Source organism: Puntigrus tetrazona, chromosome 11 (assembly GCF_018831695.1).
Source record: "Puntigrus tetrazona isolate hp1 chromosome 11, ASM1883169v1, whole genome shotgun sequence".
NCBI classification, from domain to species: domain Eukaryota; kingdom Metazoa; phylum Chordata; class Actinopteri; order Cypriniformes; family Cyprinidae; genus Puntigrus; species Puntigrus tetrazona.
Window position 1 is genome coordinate 22,264,271 of NC_056709.1, and position 24,566 is coordinate 22,288,836.

At 39.2% G+C, this 24,566-nt stretch overlaps 1 protein-coding gene across 2 annotated transcripts in view; it reads left to right on the forward strand.

The window, feature by feature from the left end:
- Window positions 1-24,566, forward strand: part of ephb2b (eph receptor B2b) — a 145,360-nt gene that overhangs the window by 88,664 nt on the left and 32,130 nt on the right. For both annotated transcript variants that reach the window (XM_043252519.1, XM_043252520.1), the window contains exons 4-5: window positions 21,123-21,278; window positions 23,074-23,409. In XM_043252519.1, the coding sequence (XP_043108454.1) occupies window positions 21,123-21,278; window positions 23,074-23,409 (492 nt within the window). The remainder of the gene's footprint in view (window positions 1-21,122; window positions 21,279-23,073; window positions 23,410-24,566) is intronic.

Genomic DNA, 24,566 nt, shown 5'->3' on the forward strand with positions numbered 1-24,566 from the left:
CAGGTCAGGAGAGCAGTCGTTGTCAAAATAAAATTTCCTGTTGTTATACAAGACTGGTTTTTGTACCCAGGCCTGGTATAAAATTGCTTCTATAACTAGAAAATTCATGAATTTTACTATTGATCTGAGTGGTTCTGTGTCTGTTGGCTTAAGAGTCAGGGAGAGAGTTTACAGTTGAAGTAAAACTCAACTGGATTCTTCCCTTCTTGACTACTTCCAGACACTTGGTAGATTCTTAAGTTATTCCGTCTTAGCCTGTTTTGCATATCTTCGTACCTGGCAGAGAGTTTCACCTCACGTTGCAGCAAGTATTGAATCACCCCCCCGTGATGCATTATGCAATCCTTGTTGTTGCTAATATGTTCATTGGCCTCTTATTTGAGCTTTCACCAATGTTTCTAGTCATGTCAGTGATTCTTTCATTCCAATGTGACCCTGCTGATTTTCCTTTCACAGTTGTTTAAATTCACCAGCCAGATCTGCAATGACTGATTCAATGGTAGCATTCATATAAATAGGGCTTAGCTATTTCCTTTCACCTCTCTATCTCAAATTATCATGTTTTGTCCAAAATTTGGCATGTCTGCTGGACAAACTCATCAAGGTGGTTTATTGTAAGTTATTATTTTACCTATTATTTTACCACGTTATCCAATGTCTATTCAGTCATGGCCACGGGAAGTCATGGAAAGTCATTTTATAACACAAAAACCATTATTAAGATTATTGACAAATAAGATTATTGGGTGACAATAGTGCGCATAAAGCCTGCCTTTCTAGGAGTGTCTCTAACCTTCATGGAGATAGATTTGTGAAGTAGTAATGGATTCTAAAATAAGAAACCGTTGCTGACAAAAGGTCTCCCTACATGATGTCTTCGGTCCCCTCTCTCATGGTGATTAAAGATTAAACAAGAAAGTGGGTGAAGGGTAGTAGATAAGAGCATGTGTTCACCCCTTGACTGGATCATCGGTAATGGACGCCTCACAGTTGGGGTGATGTACTGTGCTAATATCAGCTGTCAGCTCTTCAGACAATGCAGGTCTTTCCTCTTGTAGAGTGCTCTCCAAAGTGCTATTTTTTTTAAACGTACAATATTTAAGTGCAGAGTAAAAGCTTTGGGAGCAAGGGACCAAAAAATAAAATGGCAAAATTTGAAAAATAAACACAAGCTATGAACTGTTAGTGGACTTATCAGAGTTGAATAGAGCTTAACTGTTTTACTCAGTTGCTGCCAAACAACATGAATGATACTAGAGAAACAAATGTTTGCCATTAGTAGGATTTATTGGTGGGATTGTTTGTTTGGTGGGCCAACACATCTACAGAGCTTTGTTTGATAACACTACATAAGTCATCCAAGCAATCAAAACTTTGACAGTCTAGTATTTGGGATTAGTCTTTGCCAAATTGCTGGGTTTATTACGACTTTTCAGTTTTAAAATTGAGCAGATTCATCTAAAATCCTTCTCAGAAAAGTTTAATGTCATACCTGTTGGGATTACTGTCAGATTATTCCCTGATCAGTAGCATGTTCTTTACAATATAACTCTTCTCTGAAATGCACCACAGGTAGAAAGGACTTTGTGTGTGTGTAACTTTAGACTTAAATCTTTAAAGGATTGTTGGGAAGAATGGCAAGACTCCCTACTATAATAAGAAATGTTTCATAGCCTCAATTAATCTAAAATGATTTATCTAAAACATAATTTTTCTCATCAGTTATGAAAATTAAATTTAGATAAGCCACTTTTACCGTGTTTGATGTCTATGATATCTTAGGTACCGTAACCAAGCACAATAGTCGTTTAAGAATCGGAGATTGAAATAGATTATAAATAATTAAACCGTCAATGGTTGGTCAAATTCCGGCCAAATTCTTCAGTTACGCAAGCTTGAGATGTAAAATCTTAGTAGCCCCAAGCACTGCAATGCAAATTACACAATCTAATAAATCTATTCTTAGACTCTGCACATCCAGAGCCCCATGCTGTGAGATGGATATCTTCTCACCACCTCTGCGCTAAACTTTTGTTTAGGAAAAGGAGTTCATCTAGAGGATACCGTCACATTCTCACCTGCTGTTTGCTTGAAGATGTATAAATCTAAATATGAAGTGAGTCTCCTTTAGACTCCATTTTAGAAGGGCTAAAGTAAATATACAGCAACTAATACAGGCCATAGTCTGAGCGAATTCATGCCAAGTTCAACATTCTGTGGATACTAAATTCATCCCGTCCTGAGCAACGATTTGTTTCTCACTTGTCTGTGGTTTTATTTGGCACACTCTGACAGTGTCCTCTCAAAGAGCACTTGTTTATTCACAAGAACTGTCTGTCGCCTTCATAGACGTCGAGCTTTGCCTCACGCTGTGTTGTTTTCTGCTGTTTTGCAATTATAAAGGCCTTGTGGTGTACTGTAGTTTAAAACATTGTTTAGTCTTATACTTTCAGACAGATTTGCTTAAAACTATAATAGGCTACTGTTTGAGCCAAAAAAGAATAAGAAATAATGAATGCATGTATGGATAAAATGAAATACAGTGCTGTGTGGTCCATGCAGGACGTCTCTGGAGTGCATTCTTCTGCAGCAGCACACATAATGAATAGCCTTGTGTGCCTTGTAAACTAGCATTAAATAGGTAATCCCCCTTTCAGTTCTCTTGCAGAGTAATGCTAAACAAACACACTGTGCATAAATAAATGCAGCAAATAATTTTTTTCTCTTTCTTTTTTTTATGTTTGGATCTCAATGGCACATACAGAATTGAATTGAATTTCTTGGCTTGCTTGCAGACTCACTACACTTGGCAATTCAAAGCATACGTGCCGGATATCATGGAGAAAACAGATGACTCAATGATTCGCTGGCTTTTCTTCAGCATTAAAATCGTTAATATTTCGACCAGACTGAAGCCAGCCAGTCCGAGCCCTATTTGAATACACGGTATCTCTCCTTGCATGTGGGACAGAGGATGGTTAACTCTGTTCTCATGAAAAGGAACATTCCAAGACTAATACGATAATACCCGGTTTCTAATGATGGAATAGAATGTGGGGTGGTAAGTGAGGCCTGGACGATCTCCAATTATGAATAGTGGCCTTGTGGATTGTGAGGTGCTTAGAGAGCTGCAGAATATGGAACAGGAATCCTATAAGGAGGCCACATGGTGGAGATGCTGGCTTGAAAACGTTCAACAGGTACCACTGCGGAGGACAGTAACTGTATTGATGCTATATGATATGTATCGTACTCGAAGTTAAACGAAAACTGGATTTGTAAGAGAAAATTAATTCATGTTACACAGTCCGTTTATTTACCATCTAATTCATATTGAAATTCAAATGATAAATTTTTAATACATATACCAGAACTTTTTTTTTCTTTCTTCCCAAATTAAAGTTAAATTCAGATGGTCACTACAGACAGTAAGCTATTCAGCACGATGCTGCTATATATCTATGCATGTGTGTGACTGTATATGTATGCATAGTCTTTTTTAGTCCAGTGTTGTCGACTCAAGGCTACTGGCACTGTAGTGGTATGTGGGGAGGTTTGGGCAGGGCGAGGAGGCGCCTGTACGTGCTAGTTGTCAAGGCGGCTCACTTTTCTCAAGCTAGTGCCAGCAGACTGTGTGGTGGCACCACAGTGGCTCACCAAACTGGCAGCCTGCTTCAGACAAGCAGGCCGGCTTTAGAATGGGAGGACCGGCAGGAATGGATTAGAGCCTGTTATTAATGACTCTCTTTGTCCCTCTGGCATTTTGCAAGCTAAGTATGAAAATAAGGCTGCCGTAAAGGCTTTTTGGTGAAACCAAGGGGAAAGCAGAAAAAGGAAAAAAACTCATAGCTTTGGTCGAGACTAAACCAACAATGATAAATATGGCACTAAGACCACATTGCTTTTTTCACAGTCCTGAGAAGTAGGCCTTGCTGCACGCTAACACTTTCTCAGACTGCCATTGACAGTATTACTTTCCTGATTTCCTGATCTGTTGGTGTGGACAAGACTTGGAAATAAGTCTCATATGCTCACCAAGGCTGCATTTATTTAATCAAAAATTGAGTAAAGCGGTTATATAGTGAAATATTATTATAATTTAAAAACACTTTCTATTTGAATACATTTTTGAAATGTGATGGCAAAGCTGAAATTTCAGCTGCTATTACTCAGAAATCACAGATGCATTTGTTTCATCTCAAATTTCACATAACAGCATATATTAATTCTCTTTTTTTATTAATTGAGCACGTCTCTGGTAATAAAGTTTGAATTTCTTTGTTTTGTGTTTATTTAATGTCTTTTGTTTATATTTAAATGTTCTTTTCATATGCTTTACTGGAACAGCCCTGTAACTGCGGTAAAGTGTGCTTTGTATTGCTGTCCAGTCTAATAGGGCCATTTGATGAATGACTTTGCTGGGTCCAGAACAACACATTAACATTATTGACCAGCTCCCGGTGATCAAAGAGCTGCTCTGTGTGCCCTCCATTCAGGTCTTGTTTAAACTGGCTGGTGAGTTGTAGTCTCTTTTACCATTTTGATTAAGCTTGCAGTGAGGGAGTGTATATAATACTTTTCTGATTTTTTTCTCTCAGTCCACCATGGCTATCAGTAGCAACGAATTAGATGTGATTAGTAAATGACAGTGAACATAATAAATCATGGGCTTGAAAGGCAAGGGACATGGTTGACTTTGACACTCTGAGTGGAATTTGGCACGATCAGAAAAGACTGGAGATTTTTGCTCTCAGTGGAAAGAAGTCTTGAGACTTTTGGAAGTCATATGCAACTAAAATAAGCGCCAACTGACTCTGAAACTTGTAAAGCCCCGATGATGTCACTCCCTCCCAATGCAGCTATAGCAGCTCCTCCTCGTGACCCTTTTACCATAAATAGAACGTCATGTATTGATTTGGGGACAGGGATCCTTCATGACATGTTTTCACACATTGACCTATTTTACAGACAGATTGCGTTGACTCAGTCACAAAGCCCACCAAAACGCGTCAGTAAGTTTGTGGCTGCACCTTTTGCATCTAGTAATGTTTGATTTTGCATAACTGACCCCACTACTGAGTACCTGATTGTCACATGACGACACTTCCTAGATCCTAGATCCTGCCACTTCATGTTGTGAAAGTTCCAAGTTCAACTTTTGAATGGTCTTCACTCACAGCAGCATATCAGATAACTTCTAAGCAGCTACACAGGTTATTTTCCTTTTCATGTGTATTAAGATGTGTGTTAAGAACATAAACTATGTTTATCATATGTACAGGTAAATTGCAGACATCTATATATGTATTGAATAAGGTATACTATAAATACATTTTGTCAAACAATTACTGCAAACATCTGGCAAAATTAAAGGAATAGGTGACAGAGAAGTGAAATTATTTCTGCAGAAGTGTATATATATATATATTGTGACGAGTCGGCTGCCCCTCCTCTTTATTGTCACCATCACCCCGTCCTTTATTCGCCGCCCTTCACCAGGCTCCCGACGGGAGTGGGTGCGTTCGAGAGGAGGGGCGGGTATTGTTCAGGTCTGGCGTGTGACGAGGCACACCTGAAGTGAGTTAGCCTCGTTACCGTCGCCGTTAAGTACCGCAAGACCGGTCTCTTCCCCCGTGCATGCACGCTGGTGTCCTCGTGGGTCCAGGAAGGGTGCGCGATGGACCTCACCCCCGCCGTCCGAGACGGGCTCATCCCACTCTGCCACCCGGAGCAATGACGCGACGGAGATGCCGCGGAAGAAGCCACCACCCTTCGCGCCCCGGACCAGAAGAAGGGGAGCGCGTGTGACCGCCGGACTCCGCCCCTTACCTGGACCCTTCCCCCCTGGAACACGGCCTCAACCTGCACTTTCCCCGGAGCACGACGAGGACACCAGATCCCCCTTTTATTTGGACACTTTCCCCTGGACACTTTATTTTGTATTATTTTGATTTTTGTTAATAAAAAGCCTCTCCGAGGCCTAACGCCACGCCCACTGTGTCTGTCGTTGGCTCCTCCCGTCACAATATATACATATATATATTCAACAAAACTGACAAAAATTATTTGTTCTTTCAAAAAGAGGAGTTGCTGGTTTCAATCTTTTTTTCTGTGTGTCAGAATACGCTTAATGGATATTGTAGATGAAATGTAATATAACTTACAATTGTAGAATTAAAATCAAATCAAGTGAATCATATAATTATGAATTTCATGAAATCAGACTGAAATAGAACTGAACTAAATGTAATGAAAAGATTGTGAATTATATAATCATTGAATTAATTATCCTTCAAAAGCATATGAGTCTTCACATGAGTTTGTTCCATACAGCAGGAGGAAAAGATTCTACATGTTTTGGTCTCTAAAATATCTACTGCACTCCATTCTCTCTACTCAGTGGAATGGTTCACTTGCCAGAAACAGCAAAGATTACTGATGCTGCAGTGCGTGAGTCATTTGCATAAGGTAAACATTGACCCACTGACTAGTTCAAATGAGCAGTCATGCAAGCATTTCTGAGGCCTTTCAGCAAGACATCAAACACACTTGCCAATGTTGCATTTTGTTTTAGATGTTTTTGTCAGAGAAATGAAGGGTAACAAAACAAGTCATTGAAAAATGCATCAAAGCAAAAAACTATATGCTTTAGTTTGGCCTGTAAACTTTTTTTTTGGTACTGCATACAGAGATGTTGGCTCAGTGAATTCCGTAGTGACAGTATGACACAGTATTAGAGCCAAAGACTGTAGAAATACAAAGCTCCAATATAAACTCCAATACTTATGAATGGAAGAAACAACAGTGCACAATATGGCGGAATAAAAGAGATAGTCACTGATTTGTAAAGTCATTACGTCAATGCAGCTGCCATTAGAAGCTCTGGTTCCTATAAAAGCAGTCATAAGTGCATTGTAACTGTGCACATGTCTGCTCTACACTGAAAAATAGGGTTTTTAACACTATTTGAGCATAAGAAACAGTATTAATGGGCACTTCATTTTAGATTTTACTGCTAATTTGTAATATGTCATTTAATTGTGAGTTCATAGGGCAGTTTTCGAGATTTCAGGTTTCCTCCATTTATTTAGGATATTGTCATAAAAAACCCCATAAAAATTGCAAATGTGACTACCCTGTGAAGAGACTTTAATTGAAAGGGTCTTTTTATAGCTCAGTATTGATACGGATTTAAAGACTTGATTCAATTGCAATTCACAAGCTTTTGTTCTAATTCATTGATGTGCCAGTTCATAAGTTGTCCATTTAATTTGATTCACAATCTTTTGATTTGATTCACTTGGGATTTTTCTATTCTGATTAAATCATCTGGAAGTCAGATTATCGTTTGATTAAAAATAAATAGTTCATAAGAGTTGCCTGGATAAGGTGGATATGAGGAAACCTCAATAGAAAGACATTTCTTGCCATTATTTCACAGTACACAAAATTTCCTTGAATGTCCAGAATATTCACATAAGGAATTAATGAAATTACAATTAAGGAAATTATTATTTTTGTTCTGTATGAACCATTATTGTGTTACATAGTTTGACATGTGAAGCACATGTTTGAAGATGGTACAACATCAGACACAAGTGTCACGTCCAGGCAAATCAAACAACTATCCATCTTTCACCCAGTATCCCACTTTAGCCTTTCAGCACAGGCCACAATCAGGCTATTGTAGGGTTCTGCTTGTCAGTTGACGCCCTGGTTCTGTTGATATGGAGCGTGTGCGCTGAAAGCAGCGGCCGCCCCATAGAAAGCTGAAGTGCTGGTTAATTGAGCCTGTCTGAGCATGACCTGTAAGTTGTGCTGATAAGCAGGTATTTGACCCTTTGGGAGGCCCAGGTTGCTTCAAGCTCTCTGGAAATAGACTCAATTAGCATGTTCAGCTCCAAACACTATGTGCCTCCAGCAGCAGGCGCCTACTTAATTGTTGCGGTTCAGCTCGGTGTCACTGGACCTTAAATAGGAGGTCCAGTCCATAAAGAGCATGGATGTAGTCACAGATTGTAAAGCATGATTGGAGGCCTCTGTGTTTATACATAGCATACGCAAAAGCTGAAGTTGGCCGGACATGCTTGGACATGGATCATTCATCCAACCTCCATAGCTGGGATAAAACGATCCACTCCAAATTTAAATTCCATCACATTTGCAAAGATTTGCTGATGCAATCTACTGAAAACCATTAAGCGTTCTTTGAAAGCCATTATTCTTGCCTTTTCACCCTGTATTGTTTTCTATTTCTCTCTATACTGGCAAGCAGCCTTGTGAGCATCCTGGATAGCCGGATGTGCCCTCGTATCGAGCAACATCCAACTGTCATGTTTTTCTCACACCAGAAGGGAAGATCTTTGTCGTGAAGTGTGTCCATCCAACCGGCCCTGTCGGACCCTGTGGGTTAATCCTGCTAGCTCCAGAAACCAGAGACTAATCCTGCTAGTTTCTCACTCACAGTCGGTCTCTTGGCTGAACCTCCGGGGGTCCCATTACGCTTCGTTTAGATTAAGTGACCTTTTGCGGTCACAATACGGGATTTCAAACTCATATCGATGCCAGCAAGTGTGCATTCATGTCCATGTGAACGTATATGTTTTACTTGGCATTTACCCAGTATTTGCTCAACTGCTCTTCCCTATGCTGAAATTCTTCAGCAGACCAATGAAGTGCAAAGAAATATATGTATTTAGCCCATATATAAACACTCTTTTCTCACACAGAGTATATAAGTGACCTGGCAAACAAACCACCATAAGCTCACATTACAGTAATGAGCTGTCACGGGCCCGGTGTTGAGTTCTGCACCGGTCTGGGTGAATATGACAGGTACATGTTTTCAAAATGTCTGATTTGTGGCTCTGCGAGTTTGCATTTGTTTGATTCATTTTTGCAGTTTATGAAAGATGGACTTATCATAACTGGCCCATCTTTATCAGCCTCTTTAAACCTCCATTCCCATGATAACACTTTCATCATGCACAAGTTCAGTTTTTTGAAAGTTTTTCAGGGAAGGATTGTGTTGATTTTTGGGCTCTGGCACATTGCGTAGTTAGAAACTTATGGTGACAATTATGTAATATGTGCACCTGTGTTTAAAGCAGCAGCGATGTGCGAGTGAATTTATCCGGAAACAATTCATGTTGTGGTCTCATAAATGATGATTATTGTTTTCAGGTGGGATTTTAGAAACACAATGGAGTGTGTGTGAAAATGCTACAGCAATCTTGTCATGAGATATGGTCTCCTGACAACAGTAAACCAAACACACATTATCTTTGTGGGAAAAAACGTCCCGTATTTCATTGCAGCCTGAACTGATTTTCAGAGGTCAGTTCATGCTTGCACAGTCTGTGTGGTCCAAAAAAAATAAAAACACACATAATTGTTCTTTTGGGAGCCATTGATTTGGCCTAGAAAAGAACTTAATCGTGGTTATATTGTTTTTTTTATTACCTGAATTGACTCATTACACTGACTGGGGTTTAGAAAGAGATGCATGGGGCTCTGTGGATATGTTTGTTTTTTTTAATCAATTTTTAATTATATTGCATATAATGTTTTAGCGCTTTAAAATTCATTTTGATATTAAACATACTTAACACTATTTTATTGTATATTATTGTTTAATTCAACTTGTCTAAAGACATAATTAATATTAAGAATATAAATGTTAATTGTGATGATTAAATTGTCACTAAAAATGTAAAGCCAAAATCAGTTTATTTGTATATCATCTAACAATTGGTTTAAATATAAATATTGTCAGCTTAAAAGACAAATCTGTCATTGCTCAACCTAATGCTCATTAATGACCTTTTTTATGGCAGTACAATACTATACAATACAAGTCAATACATTCTATTCAATTGTAACTAAAACTGTTTGGTTAAGAATATTGTTGAGTAGAGTAAATGGTGACAAAAAAAAACTGTCCCTTTATTAATGTAAATATTTTGCATAATCTTAAATTAAAAAATCTTTAATTAATCTTTAAATTAATTAAAACTTTGCCTTCATAACACCACACTTATATTGTATGTTTGTTTATGAATGATGATATAAATGTATTTTAATAAAAGGGCCCCTCAAAGGGTTAAAAATATTTGGGAGGCCTGTTCATCAAAAAGTTTGAAAAAGTGTGCCCTATGCTTGACAAAGCAATCTTTTTTAAATATATAAATTCCAGTTTCTTTAACATGCTCCTAGCCAGCATTTATATAATAGCTTTCCCCATGCCATGGTGATGCCATTGTTCTCAAAGGGCCAGTCGGCCAATACGAAAGAGACTACGAATAGTAGTTTGGCACCCGTCACCATAGCAACAGAGGAGCATTGCTCACCCCCCCCATGCACCTCGTGCTGGTCTGGCCCCTTCTCCACACAAGCAGAGCCGCTTAATTTCCCTGACCCCCAGGGTCTGCTTTTAACAGGCTCCATTGATTGGTACAAATGCGGGAGTACAGAGCCGGCCCCGGAGTCTCTGTAACAGGGTTAAGCAGACAGCGGTGAGGGGGAAGACATTTTGGGGCAGCGTACAACACCGGCAAGTGTTTTTTTTCCTCTCTCACTAAAACACATCATTTATTGGGTAATTAATTGATGTGACACACATAAAGCATATGCGCTTATAGAGTGCAACCTCTCATCACCTTGATGATTGACACTTATAATGTATTCCACCCCTAAATGGTCACCATTAAACCCTTCAAATGAATCGCCGGCGAACAATACCAGCTCAGGAAAATGCAGGTGTAGACGCCTTAGGGAAGCAGACAATAAACGCTGAATATTGACACGATTTGATGCAAGTTTTTGCTGCAAGCCAAGCAATGCCTTGTTTTTGTAATTTTGTACAAGGAAGCTTACTTAGACCAGTGTTTTCACACATGAAAGCAAAATTTTTTATTGTTTATTGATTGAAAATCATTTATTGTTTTATTGTTCTTATTCTCATAGCCATTCATTAATTCTTCAACCAACTATTCTGTCATAAATTCCAAAAGCAGTACAAAAACATGAATATGTATGAGTTGAAAAAATTGTATGTATATTTTAATAGCATTTTATTCATCATCTTTAGTATAGATTTAATGCTTCAGTTGTTTTATGTTGGTACCAGCTCAACCATACCAAACTAACTAAACTAATGGACTTTGAATCTAATTGATTTTGCTGTAGATGATACTGATATATAAAAACAATCGTACAATGCATATGTTATGCGTAGGGTTCTGTGTGTCTGGAGGCATTATACAGCTGTTGTTTTTGCAGATTAAACAGATAATAGGTCAGACTCCCCAAAGGCTCATTAAACTTTTGGTCAGAACTGATATAATCTTACATAAATACCCTCCTGGGATTTGCAAAAGAAACAAGACGGGAATCGAATGAACACTGCTAGACTCGTTCCATTTTCATTTGCGTGCGTGGGTACGTCCGCGCGCATCTGCGTTTATGTCTGTAGGAAGGGATCGCAACAGGATTGGACACCAGCTGCTCTCCCCAGATCCTCTGCCCCACAGCCGTCCCCTCCTTTTCCTCTCCTGCTGTCCGCTCTGACAGGGAACACACAGCTCCTTTATGCCGCTTGCCCATCATTTCGCACCCCACCTTGAGGCCGCCACTGTCACTGGACGCCACACAGACAGTCTCTGTCAATTAAACATTGCATCTGCCGGCCAACAATAGAGCCCTCTCGTTTCCTGTCTGTCTCACTGCCTGTCGCTCTCTCTTTGACTCTCTCAATTTCCTTAACTCTCTCTCTCTTTCATTTCTTCTTCTCATCAAGTGCCGACTCCCCACTTTGCAGCTATTATTTACCCAAGGAACAAACTGCCGTCCTTTTAGAGGAAGACATATTTGTGTTTGTATTGATTTTTCTATGTGTGGCATGTATGGTTTAAAGCATTAAGATGGAAAGCTTTGCGATGGCATAACACCTTTCACTTGGCCTATTTCCATCTGCCCGACGCATTCTCTTTGTTTGTCTTCACACTGCTTGCTTTTTTCAGAACTATATCTCTTCCTCCTCCAATCTCATTTTGATTCTGTTGTGAGGACACCTTGGTTTCCAGTGAGGAGAGCCCTCCCCTTCTCCTTCCGCCCCTCCTGAAAGAGGCATCTCACGCCTTTGACCAGAACATGGGATGCATGCACAACCAGGGAGGGCCCTGCATGGCAACGGCCGTGGTTGCCCTGGCAACTTCTCCGTCCTTGAGGAAAGGGCACGTTTAGAGTTTTGGGGCCAAGGTTTTGACAGGCGCAGTCAAAACTCATAAAGCGTCCTGATGCGTCGATCCAGCTATTATGAACATTCAGACCCAAAATAGCGTGATTCATCTGCTTGTTTATCATCCTAATAAGGGGCTTGGCCTTTGTGCCTATGGCTATGGTGGGCTACTTCATCATTATGTTGAATGGGTAGTTGTATTTTTAGTAGTTAGATACAAATAAGCTGTGTCGTCTTGCAAAAACAAGCGTGGCTTATCGCAACCTGTTACCAAGGGCCCACAAAGGTGAACAAAGATCTTGAAAAATGAGACAACTTTAATCGTCACGTCTTTCATTTTCCCTCCCAGGAGGAAAGGAAGAGACAGGCGATGACAGGCCACTCCAGTTACAAATTGTCGTAACATTGCAGACATTTGCAGCATCCGTTGTCCAGATCAGTGTGTGAGGTGAAGCCGTGTCGTGTCAGTTGACATGTTTAGTTTGATCTTCTTTTGGGCTGTTGTATATGTGGTTTTTATTTAAAAGGTAATCAGTGTACTACATTTGCAGTAACTGAAAACATAATCAAATTAGCCATGGATCTTGTTTATGTAAAGAACTTGTGAACAACCCAGGTTCGTCATTTTCCAGTGCTTTGTGTGTGTGTGTGTGTCTGCTGGGCTTCCATTTGTGACCTCCCATCTGACTGCTCTGTGACTCACCCAAGATTTCCTACAGGATGTCTTTACTGATCTCTGTCTCACTGGACAGCTTGCTGTGATTGACAATCCATCTTTAATGGAGATAAATGTGACCGCTGAGCTCTTCCCCTCCCCAATCTTCTGCAACAGACTCCAGAGGAGCGATACAGAATGTGTGTGGCGGTGTGGGTATTTTTCGTCTACCTTAAGGGACACCTTTCCTGTGACCTCTGCCAAGCAATCCGCCTGCACGAAATGATTCCTGTCTGTCTGTTTCTTAGCAGCCTTTTCAGATTCCTGTAATTCAGACTGCTGAAGATGGGGAGGAAATTGTGCTACAGATATAGCTTTAGAAATCCATTTCAATGGGTTTTCCTTTTTCCGGAGTATATGGATGTTTGTGATCTGATGATTGCCAGAATCCATCTTTCTGTCTAAAATACTAATTTGCCCGTTGCCATTTTTTCAAATTATGGACAACAAACAAAGGAGCTAAGAGAGCAGGTCATTATCAGATGTCCTGTTTCTCTCTGTCATTACGGTAAAGGCCTATAATGCAGCTGAGGCAGCATTTCTGCATTGTCCTCCTGCCCTCTTTGTCCTTTTACCTACTAAACAGACCCGTCTGTAACCATCCTTTTATATGGAACTATGTTTAGTACATCATTCTGTAAACTGGTGTCTTTTACAGTTTAAGGAAGTTTTTAATGAAACACCTTTTTATATAATGTGTTTGTTAATACATTGCACCATCTTAAGCTAAATACAGTTTTTCAATGTTTTTTTCTGGTTGAATATTATATATATTATATATATTATATATATATATATATATATATATATATATATATATATATATATATATATATATATATATATAATAATGCCTTATACACTGAATAAATAACTATATATTCTATTACACAGAAATAGTTTCTAGATTCTAGCCTTTTTTTTTTTTTTTTTGTAAATGCATAGAATTGGCCAAAGCTGTTGATGATTAGTTTTTTAAACATATGTCTTTGTGGGCATCCGTTCTGTGGAAAAACTAACAAACCCACACGAAGTACAGTAGGTTGTCAGTTCTGATCTATACTAATAACAACACAGATTTTCTCACTTCAGCTATCTGAAGATCTCGGGGAATGACTTCCTTTTGAGCTGGAATAGGTTTTTGCATTTTTTCCCTTCCCTCTCTGGACGTGTTTATTGACTGCAACATGTGGGGACCATACATCGATCTAAAATGCGAGGCATGCATGTTTGACGAATGCACACACAGGCCCGCACACACAGACACGCACTCATATGCACATTCCAGCTGTTGCAGACTCTCCACAGAGCTCTTTTCCCAGGTGCCACACACATTTTCCTGTAATCTCTCTCTACACACACTCCACCGGTGCTCTTAATTTGTGGCGGCGGCGCCTGCTGGGTGGATTTGGGCTACAGATCCTGTCTGAAGACAGCTCTAACAACTGCGGAGGGGCTGAGACGGACACACACACTGGGATGTATCCCCTAATTTTTGACAAGAAGTTTGCACGTGTGTTTTCGAATTTCACGCAAATTACAGCATTCAAACTTCTGAAAAATCTTTGAGCTTGGGTTTATGAGTCACAGGCATGTGTTTATATATCCAGATACAAGATTTTTTGTTTTCAATCTTGAAGTTTTCTCAGCTCCTGTGGTCTCATGGGAGAACTTCATTTTTTATTGTTTGCCTGCTGTTAATGTTTAGAATAAACACATCTTAATTCTTGGATGCAGTGGTCTTTGCATAAAGCAGGAAAGTATGCTTATTCAGATGCAAATATGTCTTTGTCAAATGACTTCATATTCAAAATTCTCAGAAGGCTTTCAGTCAGAATAGATCAGCAATGCAATTGGGTGTAAAAGAAAACCTGGTTGTGATGGATAGAAGTAGCAGTCTCCTCAACGTAAGCCTTTGGGCATATCTAATCACAACTATACTCCATAAGTCATATTTATTCATATTATCCCACAGTTTTATTTTTACCGAATGGGCTGAAACTGATTTAGTTCATGTCAAATTAGATATTGCATCTACTCTGTCCTTGCTGTTGTAAGACAGCCTAGCATATGGCATTGCTTAACCTATGTCTACGTCAACCCTTTTTGTGTTACCAGTTACTATGACTGATGGAGCTGACAGAGTCAGAGATGACATTGAGAGACCTTGAGAAGATCATTGATGCTCTCCTTTATTCCCAGGACCACTGCCTGGTCCCTCACTAACAGGCCAGGCAAACATGTTCCTGGCATGTTAATTGCATCAGACAAGAAGACCTAGAGAGGGAAATAAATTTGTAATTTATGCCCGTGTGGTTGGTTGAGTCGAATGCCAGTTGTCTAATTGCTTTCACACAGTCTTGATTGAATTAGCTGGTCAGGCTTGAGCCTTAATTGAATTCTGAGACCCACTGATGCTTTTCCAAATGTAGCTCATTCTCTAACTCTCTCTCACACTCTTGAAGGGATGGTGAATGCTGAACTTTTTATTACATTTTAGTGTGTAGTTCATTACTATGCCTGTACAACCATGTAATTACTTAAATCTTAAAGCAGAATTCAAACGTTCAAAATTACTGTCTGCACTTCCGTTTAATGTTATTGCATGATTTGGATATTTGCATATTGTTCAATATCCACAGTATATTTAAAGACCAATGACTAATGTTGCCGGGGATGCACAGTATTAAAACTTTGGCCACAACCATAAGCTGGAAATTGTTTTCATGCAATAAGCGACAATAGTAAAATTTGATTGATATTTAATACATAAATATGTAACTAAATTTGTAGTATACTTATCATATAGAAAATATATTTTATACATTTTAGTATGTATTGGTCACTAAGGAAATGCAAGAAGAAATTTACAGTGTGAAACATAAAGCATAATGTACAGTATGAACATTAGATGACAAAAAGCTAATCTAACTTTAAAAATAGAGGGAATAAGCATGCACACTTAAATATGTGCATCATTAAAAATGGAAAAAAAATTAAATGTATACACTATCAAAAATCTTCCTCCAAATGTTGCATTATTGTTTTGTTTGGAAAGTACATTGAGAGGAGCAAGATTCTAAGCACTATTAGTTTGAAAAGCACGTTTGATTATAAATAAAGCTGTTCTAAAGCACAGTTAGATGATGTGTAACAAACACACAACCCATCTGTTTCACACACTGCTCCCCTGGTCACAATAGGACTTCCCCCATCCATACAGAAAACCCCTCAGACTCTGCCCCATTTCCCTGCTTTCAGCACATTTTTTGCAGCGCAAACAAAACCGAGCATCCCTTGGTTCTTCACTTTTCTGTTTTTCTTCACTTTTCTGTTTTCCACGCATCTCTCTTCACACACATACAGGCCCTCACGCATATTCACACGCACACACATACGCACACACACCCCTGTGTCCCAGGTCTCTCTCTTTAATGTAGCTTTCATTAAATGTATTACTTCGAGCCAGCTATTGAGTGGATGAATAGACAGGCAGCATAAAAAAGGGAGGGGAGTTTGTCACTCCTACAGTCACCCCAGACAAAGAGGTCTTTTTGTTCTGGTGGGGAACGAAGGACATGTGACTCCGTGTATGGGTACACAAATGTTCATTACATATGCACGTGAGTGACCAGGTTCTTTGTGTTTTTCCTAAATCTCTGTGACTCTCTGGATTAGACAGCATGTACAGCCAGCAGCGTCTGTAGAGAATCCCGTGCAACGCCCAGTCGGCCATGATGGAAATGTCCACCCTGAGAGGCTTCGCCGTTGTTTGCACTGCTGGCTCCTGAAGTGGATGCAGCTGGAAGAGCCAGCTCCGCCGGTACATGTACTCACACATTCCTGCCCTGCTACCAAACGGCCCAGCACACATGCAGCCATCTGCGTGCACGCCTCTTTCTTTAGCACCTACGTAAATCAGACTGGATGAAAACGCTCTGGCAATCTTTGAAATCACCAGCGAATTACCTGTAATAAAACATGACTAGCGTTCTGGCACCAGAGCGCACATTTACAATGGGATTTCACTCACACAGCCCACTAAGCCTGCCATTATGCCACTGCTACCTTTTCCTCGGTCTGCACGTGTTATTAGAGGCAATAAACACAAGCAAGGCGATGTTTGAAAGAGCGCCAGGTGGTATGCGTTCTCCACTTCTCGCCGAAATGTGACAACTAAGTTCTTGACGGCGGGACTTGAACCTCTTTGATGTGATCTGGATTAGATCGACAGTTCAAAGTGTTTCTTTAACTATGGGCACTTTTGAGCCTTGTTACTTATTACTAAAATACATTTTGTTTATTTAATTTGTTAGCTTACAGTGCCTAACAGAGGATATACATGCATCACAGGAGAATTGCCTTTTTTCTGAAATTAATACATTTACATTTTCGAATTTCAAGAAAACAGGCCTACATTTTCTTGGTGTGAAAGGGGCTTTAGTCACCAAGCTTAAAAAACACAACTGTTCAGGTAGACCAGCATGAACCAGCTGTTGTAAATTAATGTTGTAAATAAACTGATTGTTTCAGCGAGAGATGCTTTTCAAAATGACTTTGAAAGGAAGACCAAAGGGTCCAGCATGTCTCGAAAGTGTCCTTATTTGATATTTTCTGTACAAACAGATTTCAATTTTGCACAAAAAAAACAAAGCAGCTGGATGCCGAGCTTGCAGGAGAAACATTGTGATCAAACAATGTGACAGTTTCTAATCTGGATGTGAGTTGTATCAAAGCACTGATGCTCTTTAATCAGGCTTTCTATCGTCCCTGGGGCTACAGCTGACACTGTTTTTCTCTTCATCCTCAAATTGCATTCCTTCGCACAGGCCTCTGCGAGCTAAGTTGTACGCCTCAACAGCCATGTTTAGCACAGTCCCCACGTTTTCAGCACGGCTGACATTATTTCCATTGGTTGGATGGAACCATCTGGAAGCAAGTATGGAGACATGCAAGGTCATGCCCAGACGGCAAGTGGTGGAGTCATGCACAGATACTCGGTTCCTGCATCAGCGTGGCATAAGCTAACCCTCTCTAGGATATTGGCAGAGTTTTTGGAGGCAGGCTTGAGCCCTCTCAGTTTTTGTTTTTGTGGGGAAGGTGCACAATTATCCTTTCAACACTTGTTAACGTACATCAAACTACAAGATCAGGTGTTAAAACAGCTGGTAATGATCAATGATGATAAAATTAAATAGAAATGTATTATTTGTAGGCATTTTAGTTAAAAAAGGTCTTGATTTTCTTTTCGCTGTATTTTAATAAAAATTATGAATTAATAGATCATAATATTAAGTTTCTGGGGAGACACACCACATGATGTGCAATCTGAACTAACCATCTCATTAAAAGGTCAAATTATGTGACATTTTGAGATACTTACTGACCTTTGCGCTTAGTCCTGACAGTCTACAGGGGTCCTCTTTATGATATTTTATCATAGCTTTTCTCTGCAAGTTGCTTGGACCACAGGACTCTTTTGGTTGATCCACAAAATTTTTACTTTGCTACCTATTTTACCTATTTTATTTTTCAAATAAATAATATGATTATGCATAAAATTTCACCCTGACTTTTTTTTTCACCATATGACCCCCTCTCCTGAATTAATTCAGAAATCAAAAACACGCTCATCATAAAAGAGATGTATTCAAGTCATTGTAATGCATGAATTGCATCTTTATTGTATTTTGAATAAATTAATAGGACAAAAACTGATTTATTTTAAGTGTTCTCTTGCTGCAGTTTCCCCTCTCTTCCTGTTTTCTCTCTCTCTTTGATCTCACTCCATTTGGGTGCAGTCTGTTTTCCATTGCTGTTTTTGATTACCTTTCTCTCTGAGTTTCATCCTAAATCCTGAGGCTTTGCAGTTGTGCTTGTCTCTGTGACTCCAGTGACACTTTCTCCGAACACACAAGCCTCATATTTCACTTTGCACATGGCTAGTTTTGCCATAAATCATTTGAAAAGAAAAACATGTCAAATCTAATATTAAACCGAGGTGCTCTATCGTTTTCACATTGTGCATTTTTTTTCCCACCAGTCCATTTCTAAATGTTTATTATGCTCTTGTTCGCTTGGGATTCTGGAATATTTAGATATGATTTTATACTTTTATCTGTGTGTGTGTTGGGGAACCGGGCTTTTGGTTTCCTGCTAGAGGCTTATAGAAACCTGTCAGCTGGATTTGGGAAACACTAAGTTTGCTTAAACTCTTAAGAGGGAGAAAGTGCGTGGGTGTTTCTGGAATAAGAAAAAGAGTGTGGATGTGTTGAGTGCAAAGAAGGAATGTAAAAACTTGTATTTGTGTGTCCATGTATGGCACTCTAAAGTGGATCCTGGATGCTGAGCCGGTCCTATGGTTTGCAAGGGTGTTGAAATGGGATCGAGGGAGATGGTCCGGGTCGAGCAGGTGAGAGGAAATGGGGAATAGCAGCCTTTCTGTCTGAAACATTTCACTGAAATAACACACCCCTATTTAATGACCACTGGGCACTAGTTAACCTCTGCCCCCTGTAATTGAGCTGTAAGAATTGGATCTCACCGCCTCAACAGATATACAGTCCAGCTTGTTTGTGCGTGTTTAAGAGCTCGGCTGAACCCTGACTGGAGTAGCTTTCTCCAAATAAACCCGTCGACAGACATTTTCCTTGGCCAGTCCGCTGCGCAAATCCTTGCTGTGATTGCCAGCTTAGACTATGGAGGTCGAAGCGTCTGCACTTTATTGCTTTTTAGCTCCCCTAAAATGGTTCAGATATTGAAGGTGTGTTGAAATCGTTTGCCGTGGAAGCAAGGTCACCCATTAGGAATGGGGTGACGAGGTTTTTCAAACTTGGCGATCTGAGACAAACTCCCCTTCCAGATGTGTGTGGATGTGGGACGTCGCTGGCTGATGTCTTTTTCTCTCACACTCAGGGTTGGGTTAGTGTAGAGGGACGTACTCCGCAGAAATGTGCTGTTTATCCCGGCCAAGTGCTTGTCAGTTTTCCCATTCGTTGGGAAGTGCTTTGTTTGTTTGGTTCGGAGAAGTACAACATGAAAACTCGCCAGGTCTGATAGGTCTGCAGGGAATTCTCGCATGCGCACATGAAAATACACTCCTGCTCTATAAAAGAGCAACTGCGATTTAAACAACAAACATAAAATAGTCATGAAATCAAAAATGGCCATTTATCTTCTTAATACACATTCCTGCTCTTAAAGGGGTAGTTCACCTGAAAACAAAATGAAAGCCATATGTATAACTTCTTCTGAACATTAAAAATATAAGTTAATGAATGTCCACTTAGCCTTATAAAGGTTCATATCAATAGCAGAAAAAAGTGATAGATTTGAAAAGAAAGGCTACTATTACAATAAATGAACTCCCCAGTCTAAAAGCTTTTTCAAAAGTGCACGCGATCCACCTCAAACTCAAGTCAGTTTTGGCTTTCTTTTTGCTTTGGAGACCTGCTTACAATCCAATCAGTTCCCTATGGATAAAATCTGCCTTACATTTTCTCTTTCACTCACAACGTATAGTTGTAAATGCCATTACATGTTGATTATAAGACAACTGCCTTAACAGTTCTGGGTGAAATAGAAACACATAGAGTTTCTTAGCTGGAGGGAGCTCTCTTACATAGCTCTTCCAGCCAGAACAGATTAAAAATCAGCACTTGACACTCTGCAGGTGCCTTGAAATCTGGGAGGGATTCCAGCACCAACAGAAATGGAGGGTGTCACAGGTGAAAAGTACAAGATTCAACAAAAGGAAAAAGAAAGGATGAGTCAGTCGATAAGACATAGAACTTAAACTCATTTGTGTATTTGCATAGAATGCTTCTGGTCTTGTTCTCCTCCCCTCCTCCCATCTTTTTACTGCCTCCTTTGCTTAGTTATGTACCTATTAATTATAAAAGCGAGAACATCCATGAGCAGATGACAGGAAGTGGAATGCTCTTAGCGTGTCATGCAAGAGCACAGTTTGAATTATTCAGTTCTATATACCGAACATGCTATGTTTACTTGACTACACTGCTTTACTTTACATGTGTGAAATGCTTTAAAAGTGTGTTTCAGTCCAGTGGTCCATCATTTCCTCTGTGTGCTCTGGGCAGTCATGTAATATTAAAAAGTTCACTGTCTTCTTTTTGCCTTTTCTCATCACTTTATCTATCTCTGTTTCAGCATGCCCTTCAGGTTTCTTCAAGACAGCACAAGGTGACGAAAAATGCCTGCAGTGTCCAATCAACAGCCGCACAACCAACAACGGAGCCACCAACTGCGTCTGCCGAAATGGATATTACCGCACAGACTCGGACCCCCTAGAGATGCCCTGTACAAGTGCGTCACTAATACATGGAAAACCTACTTTAAAACTTTTTTTTACACACTCTAAATATGACTCATACTTGTAATGCAATCAACAATAATAATTATTTATTAATAATAGCATAATAATTAATTTTATTAGATTGTTAAAACCATTTTTTTATATATTTTAATTGATTAATAATAATAACTAATTTCATTGGCATAAAAGTAAAGTGCAACAGAAAAAACAATAATAGTTTTTTTATTATATAATTTAATTTATATCTTAAATGTCTTAAATTTAAGATAAACTGTCTAATAAAAGGTGATGAAGATTAAATGAATCAGATTTAAATCATAGATTTAAATAATGTACATATAAATACATTTACACTCAGTATTTAAAAAAAATATCAAAATTTTATATTTATAAATAAGGATGACTGCAGCATTAAATATTTTGCAATCAAAAAGAAATATCTTATAATAATATCTGCACACGAATGCATAAAACACAAAAATTCTACACACAGCTGGAAGTTAGTATAATGTGATTATTGCCTAACCTCTGGCTCTTTTTCCTTGTCATTATCCCTACAGCATAGTCAACAACACCTCTTTTTCCATCACTTGCAAACAACAGCCTTTTCTGTTATTCTCACTAACTTCAGATCAGAAAGAGAAAAACAGACCTGTAGCACTATTATTGAAACTGAGGAGACCATGAAAATGAAGAGAGAGAGAGGCAGGCAGCTCCTTATGCTGTCATGAGCGGCATGTTTTTGTCTACTCCTGAAAAAGGCGAGGTGGGGGCTGGGAAGAAGGAGAAAGAAAAGGAAGAACGAAACAGCTTTTTTACAAAAACCATTTGAAAAAGCCTGGCCCTGGGAGGAAAGCAGCTGTTGTGCATAAGAGAGCAGCATCGTGTCGCAGAGTTGAAGCTCAGTGGGCCTTGGCTTGATTAAAGAGAGGAAACGGCAGCCCACTAACCTGGGAATGGGATGTTTAGAAACAGTTTTGCGTGCGACAAAGCTGTAGTTTCCAGACAGAGGTTCGTCTTAATGGCTCATGACTGTAAAAAGTAATCAATTGGAGCCTTCCAATTTGGGAGGGGGGGCTTTTTAAAAAGGGCAAAAGGCATGGAGTTGTTTCTTCATTACCTCATATGCCCCTAGAGGAGCACCCAGAGTAATTGGGAGCACATGCCGTCTGAAGATAAACACTGGGTATTGTTAGCTTTGGTTGGGCTGTCAGTCAGAAGGAGATCTTGGAGGTGTGTTTGTTTTGTGCGCTCTTGCTCTCCTTCAGATGCGCTGTGCGTGTGCACGAGCAAACGCAAATGATGTTTACAAACACAGGAACAGCGTGGAAATAGTTTCACGAGATGCAAATAAGCCTATGATTTGCGCGATCTTATCGTCATTTCAATTAGCATCATGAAAATACACATGGAAATGCAGACAGTATATAGTTTTATGGTATTATTTAAATTAAATTAAATCTATAAAGTTAACTGGGCCATGGCTTAGTGGTATTTCTGATACATCCATTTCTTACTCTCATTAATTCATCAATCTAATATTATTACTAAATATTATTAAGAAAAACGTGATTATAAATATACACAGTACACAAACACACATATTACATAAATTTAAATTTAAATGCACTTAATCGTTGTCCAGCACTAATATTTAACCTTCGTACTTTAGGTAGTTTATAGCTGAAACAAAGTTTTCCTTAATAATTGTTGCAGCTTTTAAATCACAGTAAATATTAGACCTTTTTTCTTTGTGCATATCGTTTTTTTTTATTGTTTTTCCAGCTGTACCATCGGCTCCTCAAAACGTCATCTCAAGTGTGAATGAGACGTCGTTGATGCTGGAGTGGAATCCTCCGCGAGAGACTGGTGGTCGCGATGACGTGGTCTACAACATCATCTGCAAGAGCTGTGGAGGTGGCAGAGGAGGCTGCACACGTTGTGGGGACAACGTCCAGTTCGTTCCACGCCAGCTGGGACTCACAGACACCCGGGTCTTCATTAGTGACCTGCTGGCCCACACCCAGTACACGTTTGAAGTCCAGGCTGTCAACGGAGTATCGGACCAGAGCCCTTATTCACCACAATATGCATCAGTCAACATCACTACTAACCAGGCTGGTAAGTCCACAACTTCAGTTGTTTATTTATTCATTTTGTATTTTATTTGGTGACTTGGGGACAACAGAAAGTTGTCATGTTTATTTTTGCTAACCTGACCATGAATTTGCTAGCTGATAATGAATACTGGGCAATGAATAATGACATTTTTGTCTGCATAATATATATGTATGTGTGTGTGTTGTGTACATTTATGATGTGTATATAAATGCACATACATGTATGTACACATTTAAGAAATATATTTTATGTTTTTATATATATATATATATATATATATATATATATATATACAGATTTAATTTCGAATGGGCAAAATAATAATAATTACAGGCAGACAGGCAGGCAGGACATAAACCAAGTATGTAACCTTGACAATCAGACAACGTGAACTCAAAACACACAGGACTGAATACAGAAGGAAACTGACTAAATTACCAGGTAGCAGGTGAAGACAATTATACAATTAACACAAAGGGAAGGTAGGGCACAGAGAGCACGTGGCATGAGACAAAAACAATACTAAAAGAGTCCGGAGATGTGACACACACATATGTTATATAAGCAAAAACATTTATTTTGGATGTGATTAATTGCAACTGATTTTTATTTAAAATGTCCCCTTTTTTAATTTTTAGATGTAATTTAATTATGCCATGTCTTAGATGTTTTTTTTTTATTTTAGGCTTTATTTTGCTTTGTTTTGATTGTTTTAAAGATAATAATTTCAAGTTTCTTAAGAAACATGCCTGATCTGAGTAAGTCATATCTCAAACCAGCCTAATTATTTAGGACTTCTTAAAGTTAGGTAAATCATAGTTTATTTACGCTCAAATTATTAGGCGGCCAGCTATAGTGCAATAGAGAGTTAAACTAAATACTGTGTAACTCGCTTTGTTACCTCCAGATTACATCCTGATTACACCCTTTGGCTCACATCCCACCATGTCACCATGAGATTAGACATGATTCCCAAAAACTTAACGTGATGCACTTTGAATCGGACCCAAACCATAGTGGGGCAGATTATCCGGAGCCTAGGATCTCTCCAGCCAATGATGACTTTTAATGAAAAACAGCTTCTTGCTACTGATTAGACAAACCTTCTTTCCCCCCCAATCCTGAAGCAGTGGCCATGGCTGGGAGTCTTCATACAA